Consider the following 16,483-nt stretch of genomic DNA (forward strand, 5'->3'; position numbering starts at 1 on the left):
GCAGTAGCCACTTAGCTGGAAGGAGGCCAGGTGATTGGGGCAGCCCCACCACTGTCTGCTACTGTCCAAACCGTTTGAAATTAGCTTTAGATTGCTATTGGTCACCTGCCCGATAAAAATGGCGCATCAGATCTTCAACTTCACATACATATATTTACTGTGGAAAATCCACCAAATTCAATATACTCTTTAAGAAAAAGCTCACATGAGAATCACAAGTTCAAAAAAGCCCTAGCTGAGCTCAACATAAGAAACAATCTGCTCAAATGTCAGTCCTTGTTTAACAAATGGGTACTGAGGCACTGAAAGGCAGCAGCTTGCTCAAGGTCGCATGACAGGACGAATGCAAAGTGGACAGTAAGTTGTAATTCCCACTCTTAGTGCTTAGTAACCTCAAGTAAATCATTAAAATGGCAGATAATCTGCAGTTATGGACACCTAATAAGCAACCAAGGCTATTGTCCTGGCTGGGTCCTGTGGCAGCAGAGAGCTTTTCATAGCATGACTGTTTGGCACAGTTACGTGCCAAAACAGCTTGCCTCCTAGATAATTTGGCAATGTTTGAACTGTGCTATTCCTCTATATTGCAACTTTCTCTGCTTGCCATCACCCTCCCTACTACCCACTGAAAGGATAATCCAAGTCTTAATGATATGCTCCTTTGCCATCTTAATGCTCTTTATCTCTATGCCTCCTGGTGGAGAAGTAAGTATTCTTGGTTTTGGTACGGCTTCAAATTCATGACAAATAATTGAGCCGAGCTGAAGAAACATATTTGTTGAGAGTCCAGACAGCAGCAATAGCTTTTAAAACCGTTGTGGCATCACCAAACCCCACTGCATTGGAGCCATGAGCAGCAAAGAGGAACCCTGCAGAAATGCATTCAGTTGCTGACGGTAAAGGCCTGAAGTCCAGTGATAGCTCTCCCAAGGATGAGCGCGTGGATGTCATGGGTCCCTGGGGAAAAAACAAAATTAAGTGATCTGGAAAAAATGGGCTTCCAAGTTTGATCCCTGGCATCCCCAGGTAGGGCGGAAAAGACCTGTTTCAAATCCCAGAGAGACACCATTAGTCAGTGTAGACCCGTAGTTCCCACAGGGGGGCAATTTGATTTTTAAGAGGGGGCAATTCGAGAATGAGTTAGACCACGTTAACGGCCTTTTAGGCTTCCTCCACGTGAACAGGAGTTCACTTTTTGAATAATAAGAATTATATGTCACCGGGGGGTGGGTGCATCAGGATTTTAGAGATGCTTAGGTGGGGCATGGCCAAAATAAGGTTGGGAACAACTGGTGTAGACAATACAGATCTAAACAGACCAATTCTTTTGCAGAATGCATGCCTAGATTTAAGGCCCATTCTGATAGGTGGATGCTGTTACAGTGTGGGTTTTTTGGTATGGTGTTAGGGTAACTGTGAGCAAAGTGTCCACAATGTGGCTCCTTCCTATGCTGGCAATGTCTCTCTCCACAATGAAGGTAACATTAGCACAGAAAAGATCTCCATCACAGACTCTTTGCATGTGGTCTGGGCCCCTGATATTTCTCTAGTGGCTTGGACAGGGGCCTCTCTGCAGTGGCTCTCATGTCGCTTGAGTAATGTTAGAATAGTTCCAACACTCCATGGATTTCCTTGATCCACTTTGTAGGGGGAAGGATTTGCATGGTGGTGTATGGTTTGGCAAGTTTCATACAGTATGTACCAAAAAATTGGTGCCTTATAGTGCCTTAAGGGATACATCCAATAAAGAAAAAGGAAAGGAAAAGAAGATGGCTGTCTTTATGCTACAACCTTGCTAGCAGTTCTTTTCCAATCCTCCGTATTTATTTTTTGATCCTAACAGAAGTTCCTCAAAACTGTGATCTTGCAGGAAGAAAGCCAGGAAACTAATTTACCTTCGTATGTGTTGACAGCCTCCAGGTTCATGACGTGCCTGATAACATGGTACTCGTCAGCAATTCCATTGCCCCCCAGCATGTCACGGGCTTGCCGGGCAATCTCCAGAGCTTTCCCGCAGGAATTCCGCTTCAGCATGGAGATCATCTCAGGGGTTGCTCTGGGAACACAGAGGAGATAACAGAATAGAGCAGGGAATTGGAAGATGGTTGGGAGCTTCTCTTTTAAAACCCAAAAAAGGACAATGCTTAACATGTTGTTAGAGACAACATTTGTGATTTTTTTTATTTAAAAGGGAGAAACAGGAGATATGGGAGGGGTGCAGGGCAGCAATTAATTCTACCACCTCAGGACATCACCACTTAATCCCTAACTTGTTCACCCTGGAAATATATGCATGTATTTTGAAATGCAATGAGTGCTCCTTATCCACAAACCAATCCCATACTTCTTCCAGTCAGTAAAACCCCTTAGGAGGAGAAAAATCAACCAAGTCCCCCCCACCTCCGCCTGCCCCCCGGAACTCTCACTGCAGCAGGAACCAATTTTCTGCTTCCATTCATGCACACACTTACTTGTTTTCGTCTTTCAGGCGTCCCAGTTGTAGGCAAGCTTGTAAGCCAATAGTGATCTCTGTGAGCATGTCGGCCAGCTTCTTCTGGACAAGCTGGTTTCTTGCAAGGGGGACTTTAAACTGGGACCTACGAGACACCATTGGATGGCAAGGTGAAGTTGCTTTCCACTATTATACAGCTAAAGTTACAGAGCTGTAAAGATGGCTTTGGGAATGCATGCCAAACACAAGGAACTCGAGAAACAAGTGATTATACACTCATATACTATCTTCAGAAATCTGGCACCCCCGCCCCACCTCTTGAAACAGTACCTGTCCAAGGTGTACTGCCTGGCAGTTTGCATACAGAATTCAGCAGCTCCCAGCGCTCCCCAAGCGATGCCGTAGCGAGCATTGTTCAAGCAGCCAAAGGGACCCTGTGGGAAGAGATTCAGGTAAGATATTGACCAGGATTCCCTCAGTTCTCCTGCTCAGACTCCCTATGGATTAACTTCTGGAACTCTAAATCTGAATGGAGCAACACTTAGGACAGTTCATAATGTTTGCCACCTTTTCAGATTTTTAATTTCCTCGGCTTTAGTCCCGTACAATCAGTGTTAGTTTGTGGGGTGGGGGTGGGGGAAGGGGGCTGAAATGTGAAGGATATTATCCACCGATAGCCATGGAAATGTATGCAAGAGATCTCCCAGATCAGTCATCTTCCTATATGGAACTTCCCTCTTCTGAGCTGATTTTTTGGGGGGGATGCTTCCCCATATTTATTGCAAACATTAGATCAACATGTCCGTTAATTTACAGTTTTTCATTTGAAATGCCCTGATCGAGCCTAACATTTGCTAAATTTGGAATGGGTTTTAATCCTGCCTGTTAAGAATAGGTTTGTGTTTTAGATTTTTCTTTGCTTTTTTTTATATGCTGGTTTCAATGTATGTGCTTGTAAGCTGCTTTGAGTTACCTTGGTAAAAAAAAAAAATCAACCAATAAGTTTAACGAATAATAATTTTTAAAATGCACTGGACTACCACTGCCCATCTCCAATAAATAAAAATCTGTTGTGCTCACTATGACACACCATAACATATTTAAACACCTGGAATATGTCACTCTATTTATTACTATAAACTCAGTCCTCATGGATCAGACCAAAGGCTAACCAAATGCCTATGGAGAGCCTAAAAGTAGGAAATAACTGCAATAGCCCACTCCCATGGTTGTTCTCCAATAACTGGTGTCTTTGACATTTTTTTTCCTTCCAGTAGCACCTTAAAGACCAACTAAGTTAGTTCTTGGTATGAGCTTTCGTGTGCATGCACACTTCTTCAGAAGAAGTGTGCATGCACACGAAAGCTCATACCAAGAACTAACTTAGTTGGTCTTTAAGGTGCTACTGGAAGGGAAAAAATTTTTTTGTTTTGACTATGGCAGACCAACACGGCTACCTATCTGTAACTCGTGTCTTTGAGGTAGCTTACAGTCATCATGACAAGAAGCGATTGAAAGAGCAACCACCCATGAATTTGTCTAATTACAGTCATCTAAGTTAGAGGCCATCACCGCATCTTATGATAACAAATCCCACAGATAACACTGTGTGAAGATGGGGTGGCCCTTTTGCAGTGCCTTCAAGAATGCAGAGGGTGATACTGATCCTGGTTTGCCACTGGGGTGGGGTTTGTGAAGGCAGATTCAATGCTAGGGCCCTGCCCAGTATATCTTCTAGAAGGCAGGATCAAAGTAACCGTGAACGGAAAGGGATCTTACAGCAAGTCCAGACACATGGGGCAGCAGGTTTTCTTCGGGCACCTCCACATCCTCCATAACAATCATCCCCGTGACAGAGGCTCGCAGCGAAAACTTGCCCTCGATCTTTGGAGTGGAGAGACCCTTCATTCCACGTTCCAAGAGGAAACCCCGCACTTTGCCGTCCTCACACACAGCCCACACCACACAAAGATCGGCCACTGGAGAATTGGTGATCCTGAGAGGACGGAAAGCAGGTGTCAGATGTTTGGGTACATCACCCAGAGCAGGTCTTACAGAATGCCAAAGATTCTGGTCAACTAAATCTCAACCCAGGAGGCCAAAGGCGCCACTCAACAGGGAAAGCTAAGGCATGGAGACTATTCTCTAGGATGGGTAGCGGAGCTGAGTTGGGTATCCAGCCTTCCCTAGAAAGCAATGTCTGTCTGAAGCCAGCTGCATAAGGCAGTATTTCCTCATAAAGGTAAAGGTAAAGGGACCCCTAACCATTAGGTCCAGTCGTGGCTGACTCTGGGGTTGCGGCGCTCATCTCCCGTTATTGGCCAAGGGAGCCGGCATACAGCTTCCGGGTCATGTGGCCAGCATGACTAAGCCGCTTCTGGCAAACCAGAGCAGCGCACAGAAACGCCGTTTACCTTCCCATCAGAGTGGTACCTATTTATTTACTTGCACTTTTGACGTGCTTTCAAACTGCTAGGTTGGCAGGAGCAGGGACCGAGCAACGGGAGCTCACCCCGTCGCGGGGATTCGAACAGCCAACCTTCTGATCGTCAAGTCCTAGGCTCTGTGGTTTAACCCACAGCGCCACCCACGTCCCTCCGTATTTCCTCATACTGGTATTTAAATCTTCTGATAAATCTAGACTTCTGCTGTTGCCTGCAGTCTGCTCTGGGTAACTCGCCTGCCCGCTTGAGCACCATGACAGCTGCAGAGCTCACCAGGTCTTGGTGCCGTTGAGTGTGTAGGTCTTTCTGGAGGGGTTGTATTTGGCCCGGGTCTCCATGCCACCAGGATCACTCCCATGGTTGGGCTCCGTAAGCCCAAAACAGCCCAGCAACTCTCCCTTGGCTGTGGGGAGAAAGACATGATGAGCTACAGCTGCACCCCAGAGCACCCCTTTCTTTCCCTCTCTGCCGTCGAGTCTCATGCTTCCCCCCCACATCACTTTTCTGAAGACTGCGAGTGGACTGAAACCCCCACAGACTTTTCTGAAAGAATGAATACAGTAGTTGGAAAATCTGTCACTTCCTGGATCTCAGCATTTACAGCACAAACCATACAATTTCTAATCAGAAGGAAGGCCTATTGAACTGAATGGGGCTTACGTCCAGGTAAGGGGGAGTTAGGACTGAAGCCTAAGTTACCGGTTCAGTAAAAGACAATGAAGGCAAAAGAAAAACAGGCCACAGTCTAGAAATGCAACTAAATTCTGATCTCTCACATCCAGCATCTGAACCCTACTCACTCACCCAGCCGTGGCAAGTACTTTTGCCTCTGATCTTCTGTCCCATATGCATATATAGGGTGCATCACCAAAGATGATTGTACACTCATGACTGAACGGTAGCTGCTGTCCACTCTCTCAATCTCCCTTGCCAGGAGTCCATATGCCACGTAGGTGGTTCCTGCACAGCCATAGCCTAAGAGAAGCAGATGCACAGATTTAGCAAGTGAGCCCTGAGTTCAAAGCGCATCAAAACTCCTGACAAGGATTGTGGGGGCAGTGGGGGCAGTGGACAAAAGGAGAACAATGTTATTGCAGTTTAGGGACTGCAATGCCTCAGAGTTGCTTATTTTCCCCCTTTAAAATACTCCAATATTTTATGCAGCTGTACTGTATATTTATAAGGGACATGGGTGGCACTGTGGGTTAAACCACAGAGCCTAGGGCTTGCTGATCAGAAGGTAGGCGGTTCGAATCCCCGCAACAGGGTGAGCTCCCATTGCTCGGTCCCTGCTCCTGCCAACCTAGCAGTTCAAAAGCACATCAAAGTGCAAGTAGATAAATAGGTACCGCTCCGGCGGGAAGGTAAACGGCGTTTCCGTGCGCTGCTCTGGTTCGCCAGAAGCGGCTCAGTCATGCTGGCCATATGACCTGGAAGCTGTACACCAGCTCCCTCTGCCAATAAAGCGAGATGAGTGCCGCAACCCCAGAGTCAGCCACGACTGGACCTAATGGTTAGGGGGTCCCCTTTACCTTTACCTTACTGTATAAAGCAGCATGCAAACAACATAAAGCAAATACACTTTCAGCCAGCCTTAGAACAGCAAAAATGTTTCACAAGCTCACTAAAAATAATGAGCCCCAACATTTCAAAAGTAATTAAATGATCAGCAGCTACAGGGCTCCATAAACCCCAATTTGTTTTGTTTTTTTAGAAAGGAGGATAACATCATCATCATTACATCAACAGGAACACAACCAGATCACACCAGCCATTTCATCATTGCCTTGGCTGGGGAGGGCGGGGTATAAATAAATAAATATTATTATTATTATTATTATTATTATTATTATTATTATTATTTCTTCAGACACTCTCTAAAATAGCCACATGGCATTACCTCTGATAGTAGGGCCCAGGACACCCAGTTCCCCCATTTCTGACACAATTTCCAGGTGAAAGACTGCAAAAATAGTGAAGGAAAGGAATTAAGGGAGAATGGAAATATAGATAGCAAAACTGTAGGCAGAACCTGCTATGAGTATTACATCTTCATGCTTCTTTTCTGGCTGGCCCACAGAGCCCTGGTCTTCAATGCTATGTCTAATAGCATGGGAGTGATGCAATGACCGTTTCTAAATTGCTACTAGTAGCGCATGAAGGATGGTCGGCACATGAAGTGTGGGAACCCCTTTAAAGCAACTGTTCTACACGCTTCTGCCATAAGTACAAAATGGCTTAGAGCCACACAAAGCCCGCACCACCCAAATGCAGCATTTATTATATTATAACGGATACAAACTTGAAGGTCGTGCAAGATGCTCTACAAAAAAATCAACACAAATTCAACAAAATTATTAAAAACTTTTTTTAAAAAACAACAACCCTGAGAAACATTTAACTCCTGGAGCCTTCAAAGGTTATAAGCCAGTCTCATTTTTGGTGTTGATCCAAAACACACAGCAGAGATCATAGATCCTTTCATGGCCCCATCAAATCAGCCTATTAAATTAGTAACTCTGTGGTTAGCTATTAAACGCACTGGCACATTCATGTGGAAGATGAAACAAGCCATTCCCCACCTTTAGGGAAGGGGCAGTATCCTGCACCAACTCACATAGCACAAAGTACCAGGCTACAAGTACTCAATAAATACATTAAAAACAAACAAACCATACCTTCGTTTCGGTTGGCCATGAGGATCCTGGGCATCAACTTTTCCTGGCAATAGGTGCGAAAAGAGTCCCGAATCATTATTTCTTCCGGAGACAGGAGCCTCTCCAACTGCAAGGCATCTCGCCAGTCAAACTGGGCTCTTGGGCCTGGAGAAAAAAGACAGAAAGCTCAGCTCAAAGAAGTTATCTCACTGCTGGTGGTGGTGGGGCCACCAATAGGAAAAGTTCTTCCCCTAACACTTTTAACCGCTGGGCTCACAGCTACTTATTCAGGCAGAGATCACAACAAATAAACACTTCATTGCAGCACAGCCTACATCTGGAGCAGCAATGTGGTGCCATCCCAGATGTTGTTGGACAACATCTCCCACCTCCCTTGAACACTGGCTATGCTGGCTGGGGGATGGTGGAGTTGGAGTCAAGCAGGAACATCTGGCTATCCCTGGTATACACACCAACCTGGGAGCAAGTCCCACTGAATTCAGTGCAGCTTACTTCTAAGTAGACATGCATAGTATTGTTCTGTTAAAGTTGCTGACAGCTGTAATCATGGTAGCATCTTCAGGTAATGGCTTGCATTTTCCATAAATGCTGAGCATTACAAGGACAGGATATCTGGGCTCTACCACTGACCAAAATACAGTGACAAAGCAGGCTTTTAACAGCTGCTGACCTCCTACGACAGTGGTGGCGAACCTTTTGGAGACCGAGTGCCCAAAATGCAACCCAAAACCTACTAATTTATAGCAAAGTCCCAACACAGCTATTTAATATGGGATAATAATTAATATAACATAATTAAATGAGCTGGGGGGCTGCCCTGAGTTGTTGAGCTTTTGGGGGGGGGAATACCAAGAGTTGCAGAGCTTTTTTGGGGGGGGACTTGGATCACAGTTGTTTTTGGGGGGGAGAAAAACACTCACATGCATTATAAACACTTCCTATGGCACTTGGAGCAGAAACAACACATAGAGCTGGGGTGGGGGGAATTGCCCAGAGTTTTTTTTGGGGGGGGGTTGCCAAGACTAGCAGAGCTTTTTTCAGCAGCTTGGATCACAGTTGTTTTTTTGGGGGGGAGGGGAGAAAAACACACACACTGGCAAGTGCTCAAGGATAGCAGGCAGCAACCAATCAACGAAAACCCTTGACAAAGCCACCAATTACAGGCTGCAAAAAAATCCCACCAATTGCGGGGGGGGGGGCAGGGAGACAGGAATACACCTGCTTTTCAAACTGCCTCTAAGCTGCTGCAGCGGAGTGGGAGCAGTTTACTCATGAGGAGGCGTGGGGGGAAGCTTTGAAAACCCCAAACAACGGCACTGTGATGGCGCATGCCAACAGAGAGGGTTCTGCGTGCCCACTCTGGCACCATAGGTTTGCCATCACTGTCCTATGAGAACTACGAGTTCTCATCTTTCTAAAGAGACCCAACCAGTCCACATGGGATGAGACACAGTTGGGTGAAGGGGAGAGCGGGGTAATCAAAACTCAGGGAGTTCAGTTAGCGAGATGCTGTTATTTTATACAGTAGCACTGGAAGACGGGTGCACACGGCCTACCAAACATTAATTCTTAAGTGGAGTACGATTGAGAGAAGGGAGGAACATTGCAGGAGATGACGCAGTGGCTGGAAGTCCAAATATGGAGCTTTAAATCAAAGGTCATCCCATTCCACAAGCCAACTGAAACATGCATACCTTTCTCTTCTCTCCCAGAGGGCTTTGCTTCTTTTTCTGCAATATAAGCAACAATATAATGCAATTTCCCAGCACAGTGAACCCTCCATCCCCAGCCCCCAGAAGCAATAATGTAGGTTTGTAAGACAACTTGTCACTCTCAGCCCTGAAAGCAGCTAAGAGAGGCCACCATCTTCAGGACTCGGCCCTCTCCAACACCTCCTCCTTGCACAATCTGCCCTGTATACCTTTGGGCCAAAATTAAGATTTAAAAGGTGTCTGGGTGGCAGCTGCACCCCCCCCCGCCCCCGTGGGAGGGAGAATGGGGCAAGGTGGAAGCTCCCAAATAAATTAGCGGACATTATTATCCCTCCCGCCTTCTCCTCAATATTGCACCCGTTCAGATATCCCTTTTAGCACAAGTTGCCCGCTTACCCTTTTGCACAGCTGAGCTGGTGGCCTGTGCACGGACATCGCAGGGGCCTGTCACACAGCGGCTGCATTGCAAAAGCCTCCTGGCAGGTAACCTCAGCGCCATCAGGACCAGTTCCTGAAGGAGGTCAGTGAAACAAGATTGTAAGGCCACAAGTTCTGGAGGGCTCCCTGCCAATTGCAGCAGTACCTCTCGCCATGCTGAAAGATTAAAAGCAGGCAATGGTGCTAGCTGGCCATTCCATTCCCAAATAAGACACCTCTGGTCAGGCTTATCCCTAATGCCAATAACATGCCCAAAAGTAAGTGGCTGAAACGCCTGATGCAATGAGCAGAGATCTTCTGTTCTCAGCTTGGGGAGAGGAAGGAGGCCTGGATGGATCTCTCTCGCGCAACCAACCCAAACAAACGCACGGAGCTCAGCAAAGAAGGGCCCAGCCAGGCCACAGTTAGCATGGACACCCCCCAGAAGAGGAATCCCTCCCTCCCGCTCTGCCATTGCAAATACACAGGCAGCAAGGCTGCCGCTTTTCACCTCGGCTTAGCGCTCCGCTCTTGTTCTACGAGCTCGCAAAGCGGCGGTGGCTGAGGCAAGCAAGCAGCAAGGTCGCCTCGCGTCCCCTCCAGGTTCACTGCAAACACGTTCTTAGGCCAAAATGCTGCTGCTGCTGCTGCCTTGTCTTCCGGGCGGCGGGAGAGGGAGGGCTTCTCCGCCATTGGCCCGGCAGAGGAGGCGTTTGCTCGCGACGCCGCCTTGCTTTGCCCGCCTGGGAAGAAGGAGGAGGAGGAGGAGGAGGCGGGCGCGCTGCCAGCTTCGTTTGCATCCCCTGCCAAATCGTCTTCTTTCTCTCTCTCTCCCCACCTGCCACGCAGGAGACTCCGTCCACCTGATGAAGTAGAGCCAGGGGTCAGCAAAGTTTTTCAGCAGGGGGCCGGTCCTCTGTCCCTCAGACCTTGTGGGGGGCCGGACTATATTTTTTTGGGGGGGAAATGAAGAAGAAGAATAAGAGGAGTTTGGATTTGATATCCCGCTTTATCATGAACGAATTCCTATGCCGCACAAATAACCCAGAGATGCATGTTAAATAAAAGCACACATTCTACTTATGTAAAAACACGCTGATTCCCGGACCATCCGCAGGCCGGATTTAGAAGGCGATTGGGCCGGATCTGGCCCCCGGGCCCTAGTTTGCCTACCCATGAAGTAGACTCTCAGTAACATTTGCTCGTCTTTAAGGTGGCTCATTTAACATATGCAGAATTCATTATGCGAAAGTCTGGGCTGGATGAATCCCTAGCCGGAATTAAGATTGCCGGAAGAAATATCAACAACCTCAGATATGCAGATGACACAACCTTGATGGCAGAAAGTGAGGAGGAATTAAAGAACCTTTTAATGAGGGTGAAAGAGGAGAGCGCAAAATATGGTTTGAAGCTCAACATCAAAAAAACAAAGATCATGGCCACTGGGCCCATCACCTCCTGGCAAATAGAAGGGGAAGAAATGGAGGCAGTGAGAGATTTTACTTTCTTGGGCTCCATGATCACTGCAGATGGTGACGGCAGTCACGAAATTAAAAGACGCCTGCTCCTTGGGAGAAAGGCGATGGCAAACCTAGACAGCATCTTAAAAAGCAGAGACATCACCTTGCCAACAAATGTCCGTATAGTTAAAGCCATGGTTTTCCCAGTCGTGATGTATGGAAGTGAGAGCTGGACCATAAAGAAGGCTGATCGCCGAAGAATTGATGCTTTTGAATTATGGTGCTGGAGGAGACTCTTGAGAGTCCCATGGACTGCAAGAAGATCAAACGCATCCATTCTGAAGGAAATCACCCCTGAGTGCTCACTGGAAGGACAAATTGTGAAGCTGAGGCTCCAGTACTTTGGCCACCTCATGAGAAGAGAAGACTCCCTGGAAAAGACCCTGATGTTGGGAAAGATGGAGGGCACAAGGAGAAGGGGGCGACAGAGGACGAGATGGTTGGATAGTGTTTTCGAGGTTACCAGCATGAGTTTGACCAAACTGCGGGAGGCAGTGGAAGACAGGAGTGCCTGGCGTTCTCTGGTCCAGGGGGTCACGAAGAGTCGGACACGACTAAACGACTAAACAACAACAACAACAAAAGGTGGCTCCCCATTTGTGGAATGCTCTTCCCAGGGAGGCTCTCCTGGATCCATCATGACATAGGGCCCGACTCTCCTGGGGGCCCCCCAAAAAAATTAAAGGGAAAAAAACGGGATGTAAATTTCCAAAATATAAGATAGACTTCATAATTGTATTTCACTTCAACAATTACTTTGATAAAATACATATGTTGTTATGTGCAAATGGCTTTAGATACCTATTAGGTCCATAAATTACCATATAGCATATATTCAACACAAAAAACACCGACAATTTGTTGTTGACAAAGGACAGCTGGATATGTAATGGGCCCCATTGCCTTCAATAGCTTAGGACCTCATCAAACCTCAATTGGGCCCTGATCTTTAGGCACCAGGGAAAAATGCTTCTCTTCAACCAGACCAACTTTGGCTGATTAACAACAGCAACAACAGTTTATTATTTATTTCCCAGCCACTCTGAGTGGCTTCCAACAAAATATTAAAAATACAATTCAAATATTCTGAGATTAACATCCTAAGGCAGATGTTTTCAACCTTTTTGAGTCTACGGCTCCCTTGACCAACTCCATTCTTTCTGCAGCACCCTCCCAGGAGCCCATTTATGCCACCCCTTGCCTGCAGAGCTGGCAGCCTCTCACCCTTTTTAAAAAACCCTTCCTTGTGGAGGGTTCCCTCAGCCTTCTATCCCCTATGGGTAATTGGCTGATAGGTGTGGTAAACCTGTTGACAACTTGTAGGTGTGGTAAACCTGTTGACAACTGTTAACGACTGCAATTGGTGTTACAGGAAAAAGCAAGGGGTCAGATGGCTAAAAATAGCCTTATCATGTATAATGAGATAAGAATTCAATGTCTCTATTCAGACCAGATCTCTCCATGGTTTTAAGTTTGGTAATAAGTTGCAATTCAGCAACTTTTCTTTCCAGTCTATTTCTGAAATTCTTTTGTAATAAGACAGCTACTTTGAGATCTTGTATAGAATGTCCTGGGAGACTGAAGTGTTCTACTGGTTTCTCTGTCTTGTGATTCCTGATATCAGATTTATGTCCATTTATCCTTTGGCGTGGGACACGGGTGGCGCTGTGGGTTAAACCACAGAGCCTAGGACTTGCCGATCAGAAGGTCGGCAGTTTGAATCCCCATGACAGGGTGAGCTCCCATTGCTCGGTCCCTGCGCCTGCCAACCTAGCAGTTTGAAAGCACGTCAAAATGCAAGTAGATAAATAAGTACCACTCCGGTGGGAAGGTAAACGGCGTTTCCATGCACTCCTCTGGTTCGCCAGAAGCAGCTTAGTCATGCTGGCCACATGCTGTATGCCGGCTCCCTTGGCCAATAACGGGAGATGAGCGCTGCAACCCCAGAGTCGGCCACGACTGGACCTAATGGTCAGGGGTCCCTTTACCTTTATCCTTTGGCGTAGGGTTTGGCCTGATTGTCCAGTATAGAGAGCTGAAGGGCACTGTTGGCATTTGATGGCATACACAATGTTAAATTAATTATCATAGAATCCATGATGGGATTGGTCTGAATTTTTTCCATTCACCTTTCTTTCGTTTGAAGTTTGGATATTGCTTTTCTAGACCAGTCAGTGTTCAGGAGGAGTGGTATTGCTATATTATTTCATTCGGTTTCACATCCTCACTGAAGGCAAACAATTGCCACATTTTGCACTGTGGATAACTTTTTAAAAGCACGGGCCGGGGAGTGCATGTGCACTGGGTGCACCCTTTGTGATGGAAAACGTCATCCCAGCAGAAGCTGACAGTGTGAACCGTGGTCCTATTCTGTAGTGTTTGCCAGCGTGGCTAATGGTGTGCCCTGATTTCACAATTGCAAGCAATGGGAAGGACCTAGTGCTGACCTGTTCTGCGGTTAGGGCAGGAAGGGATGGGGACAGGGAGGAGGAGGTGGTACTATCCAGCCACCAAGTTATATAGCGAAGGTCAGGGCTGGCCCATGCAAAAGTTGAGGTAAAGCCATTTGCTTCAGGTGGCAGGCAGATCTGGCTCTAACCCTCACCATGGCATGGCTGCCAGCCCTGCTGTGGCTTCTCGCATGCCACCTATTGCCTTACCTGCTGCCACTGCCCACAGTGGCAAAATGCTTCGTGCTGAAGGATGGGCATTTATACCTGGGTCTCTGTGATTCTAGTCCAGGGGTAGGCAACCTAAGACCCGGGGGCTGGATGTGGCCCAATTGCCTTCTCAATCCGGCCCTCGGATGGTCCAGGAATCAGTGTGTTTTTACATGAGTAGAATGTGTCCTTTTATGTAAAGTGCATCTCTGGGTTATTTGTGGGGCCTGCCTGGTGTTTTTTACATGAGTAGAATGTGTGCTTTTGTTTAAAATGCATATCTGGGTTATTTGTGGGGCATAGGAATTCATTCATTAAAAAAAAAATAGTCCGCCACCCCCCGCACAAGGTCTGAGGGACAGTGGACCGGCCCCCTGCTGAAAAAGTTTGCTGACCCCTGTAACCTAGTCCAGTACTCTAACCACTGCACCACACTGGCTCTCAAAAGCTGGCCTATTGTTCTCTTGCCAGTGTGGTGTAGTGGTTAAGAGCAGTAGACCCGTATTCTGGTGAACCGGGTTTGCGTCTCTGCTCCTCCACATGCAGCTGCTGGGTGACCTTGGGCTGGTCACACTTCTTTGACGCCTCTCAGCCCCACTCACCCCACAGAGTGTTTGTTGTGGGGGAGGAAGGGAAAGGAGAATGTTAGCCGCTTTGAGACTCCTTAGGATAGTGATAAAGCGGGATATCAAATCCAAACTCTTCTTCTTCTTGCCCTTAGGATAAAGTTGGGCGAGGCTTTGGCCCATTGATTCCTTCTATCTAGGCGTTTTACTAGCTAGCTGTTTCTATGGTAGCACAGAAGGTGTGGGAGATAACATGTAGGTTTGTTTGTTTTTAAGCACCAGTTATTACATGAAACAGACATGCCAATAACAAAAATGGAAGCATACTCTTTCTCACAAAGTCTATTCCAAGCATTTATTAGAAGTTCTTTACTACATCCATCTAACTATACCACTTGTAAGTTCTTTGTAAACATTTATTTCATTTCAATCATACTTGCAAAGCAGCCCCTCAGACCCATCTGAGATACGTATTTCTAGGGTCCGTCCTATTCTGCTCACTGTAATTTGTTTTAAACTGGTTTTAATTAAGTTGTTGTAACCCACCCTACAAATAGGTAAGAAATAATAAATAGTAATAGTAATAGTACCTAATGTGCAGGTAGAGAATGGAGAAACAGTGTCCATGACAAAACTTACATTATATGAGAGCCCCAGAATAATATCAGCTGAGCACAGTGACTCTCGAAAGCAAATTGGGTCCAGAAGATGCATTGAAAGGACCTGGGCTCTGAGACTCCTGGGTAATATATTGCAGCAGACTAGCATTCCCCTGGAAAGACATTTGCAGGTTGCTTTAAGAGAAAACCAAGATCTTGGATTAGCAGCTTGCTCTAGGCTTATATCTGGATGCCTCAGAAGGGCCTGGTAGCAAGCTGTGGTGATATTAAAACTAGCGTGGAGAGTGAGGGGGGATAAATTGCTCCTGTGAGGAGATAAGCCTTGCGGACAGAGTTATGCTGCCCAACTTCAACATGGTGAGCTCTGAAGATTAAAAAAGATCTGAAGCCCAGCTGAACAGGCTTGGAAGCAAAATGGGGTTGCTCTACTCCTGTTTCTGCTGACGCTTCAAAGCAGGGATGGGAGATATTCCACAAAGGCGCTTGCTTGGAAAATATCTGAGCCCACGAGCTCCTAAAGAAGAGAAACTCTAGAGCAGGAAAGGGCAATCTCTACCAGTAGCTCACATATATTAATATAATGAGATGGGGCAGATCTGCAAGGAGAGGAGTGGGTCTCTTAAAGCCAACTTGGTGGGTATTCCAGGTAGTGTCTTGGGAGGTGTAGCTGGCTTGGCAGTGGCCACGATTGGTGTCCCAGCAGCACTGGGGGCAGCAGGCTTCACTGGCGCTGGAATTGTAGCTGGCTCTCTGGCTGCAAAAATGATGTCGGCAGCGGCCGTCGCCAATGGTGGAGGAGTAGCAGCTGGGAGCGCTGTTGCCGCGCTTCAGTCAATCGGTGCTGCTGGGCTGTCTGTTGCTACCACAGCTGCAGTGACAGCTGGTGGAGCACTGCTGGCTGCCATCTTCCTTTAAGAAGAAGACACACACACACACACACACACACACACAGAGGCCATATCTACTTGGAAAAGCAGTACTTGGAAAATTATGCTTTGCCGTCAACGACATAACTCACTTGATTTACCTTCAGTAAAATGTGATTTTAATCAATGCTACGTTATTCCTGTTGGACAAAATGTGCAAAAACAAATAAAGCTTTGAGAATATAATGAGACGGGGTTATATATTGTCAGAAACTGAGTATAAACAGTAGGGTTGCAATCCCCCCCCCCCCGTGTGTGTGTGTGTGTGTGTGAGAGAGAGAGAGAGAGAGAGAGAGAGAGAGAAGCTCTCTGCTGTTAATTGTTGCACAACATGAAGAAAATATTTAGCACACAGTTGCTGCACCTGCATGATGGTCAAATCTGGACGTGTTGATTTTCAGCCCATCAACATATTAAAAGCACACACCAGTCTTCAGCAAGGAGAAAAGGGAGGAGACATTCCTTTATAGCACTGGCATTCTCCATTA

The 16,483-nt window shown here is 46.7% G+C and overlaps 2 protein-coding genes across 3 annotated transcripts; one reads left to right on the forward strand and one right to left on the reverse strand.

Moving 5' to 3' along the window:
• Positions 1-153: 153 nt before the first annotated feature.
• Positions 154-10,419, reverse strand: GCDH (glutaryl-CoA dehydrogenase). 2 transcript variants are annotated; one of them, XM_053370877.1, is made up of 12 exons: positions 10,215-10,417; positions 9,683-9,797; positions 9,269-9,304; positions 7,575-7,718; positions 6,797-6,859; positions 5,701-5,871; positions 5,170-5,299; positions 4,232-4,448; positions 2,783-2,886; positions 2,472-2,597; positions 1,896-2,056; positions 154-957 (listed from the first exon to the last, which is right to left on the reverse strand). In XM_053370877.1, exons 2-12 carry the CDS (start codon positions 9,783-9,785, stop codon positions 884-886), a joined length of 1,329 nt encoding a protein of 442 aa, XP_053226852.1. In that variant the 5' UTR covers positions 9,786-9,797; positions 10,215-10,417; the 3' UTR covers positions 154-883. The 2 variants fall into 2 exon arrangements, with proteins under 2 accessions (XP_053226852.1, XP_053226853.1); XM_053370878.1 differs by lacking the exon at positions 9,269-9,304 and having other exon boundaries at positions 10,215-10,419.
• A 5,235-nt stretch (positions 10,420-15,654) lies between these two features.
• LOC128405350 (interferon alpha-inducible protein 27-like protein 2A) lies at positions 15,655-15,984 on the forward strand. The gene has a single exon (XM_053371879.1). The coding sequence runs from the start codon at positions 15,655-15,657 to the stop codon at positions 15,982-15,984; it is 330 nt and encodes a 109-aa protein (XP_053227854.1).
• Positions 15,985-16,483: the final 499 nt, after the last annotated feature.

The sequence above is a fragment of the Podarcis raffonei genome, chromosome 17 (assembly GCF_027172205.1).
Source record: "Podarcis raffonei isolate rPodRaf1 chromosome 17, rPodRaf1.pri, whole genome shotgun sequence".
Classification (NCBI taxonomy): Eukaryota; Metazoa; Chordata; class Lepidosauria; order Squamata; family Lacertidae; genus Podarcis; species Podarcis raffonei.

Excerpts from the sequence above, each read along its gene's own strand:
- GCDH (XM_053370877.1), bottom strand. The coding sequence starts at position 9,785 with ATGGCGCTGAGGTTACCTGCCAGGAGGCTTTTGCAATGCAGCCGCTGT. Across the intron at positions 6,860-7,574 it reads CATGGCCAACCGAAACGAAG|TCTTTCACCTGGAAATTGTG; the intron begins GTATGGTTTGTT and ends CTATTTTTGCAG. Across the intron at positions 4,449-5,169 it reads CTCAACGGCACCAAGACCTG|GATCACCAATTCTCCAGTGG; the intron begins GTGAGCTCTGCA and ends CCGTCCTCTCAG.
- LOC128405350 (XM_053371879.1), top strand. The coding sequence starts at position 15,655 with ATGGGGCAGATCTGCAAGGAGAGGAGTGGGTCTCTTAAAGCCAACTTG.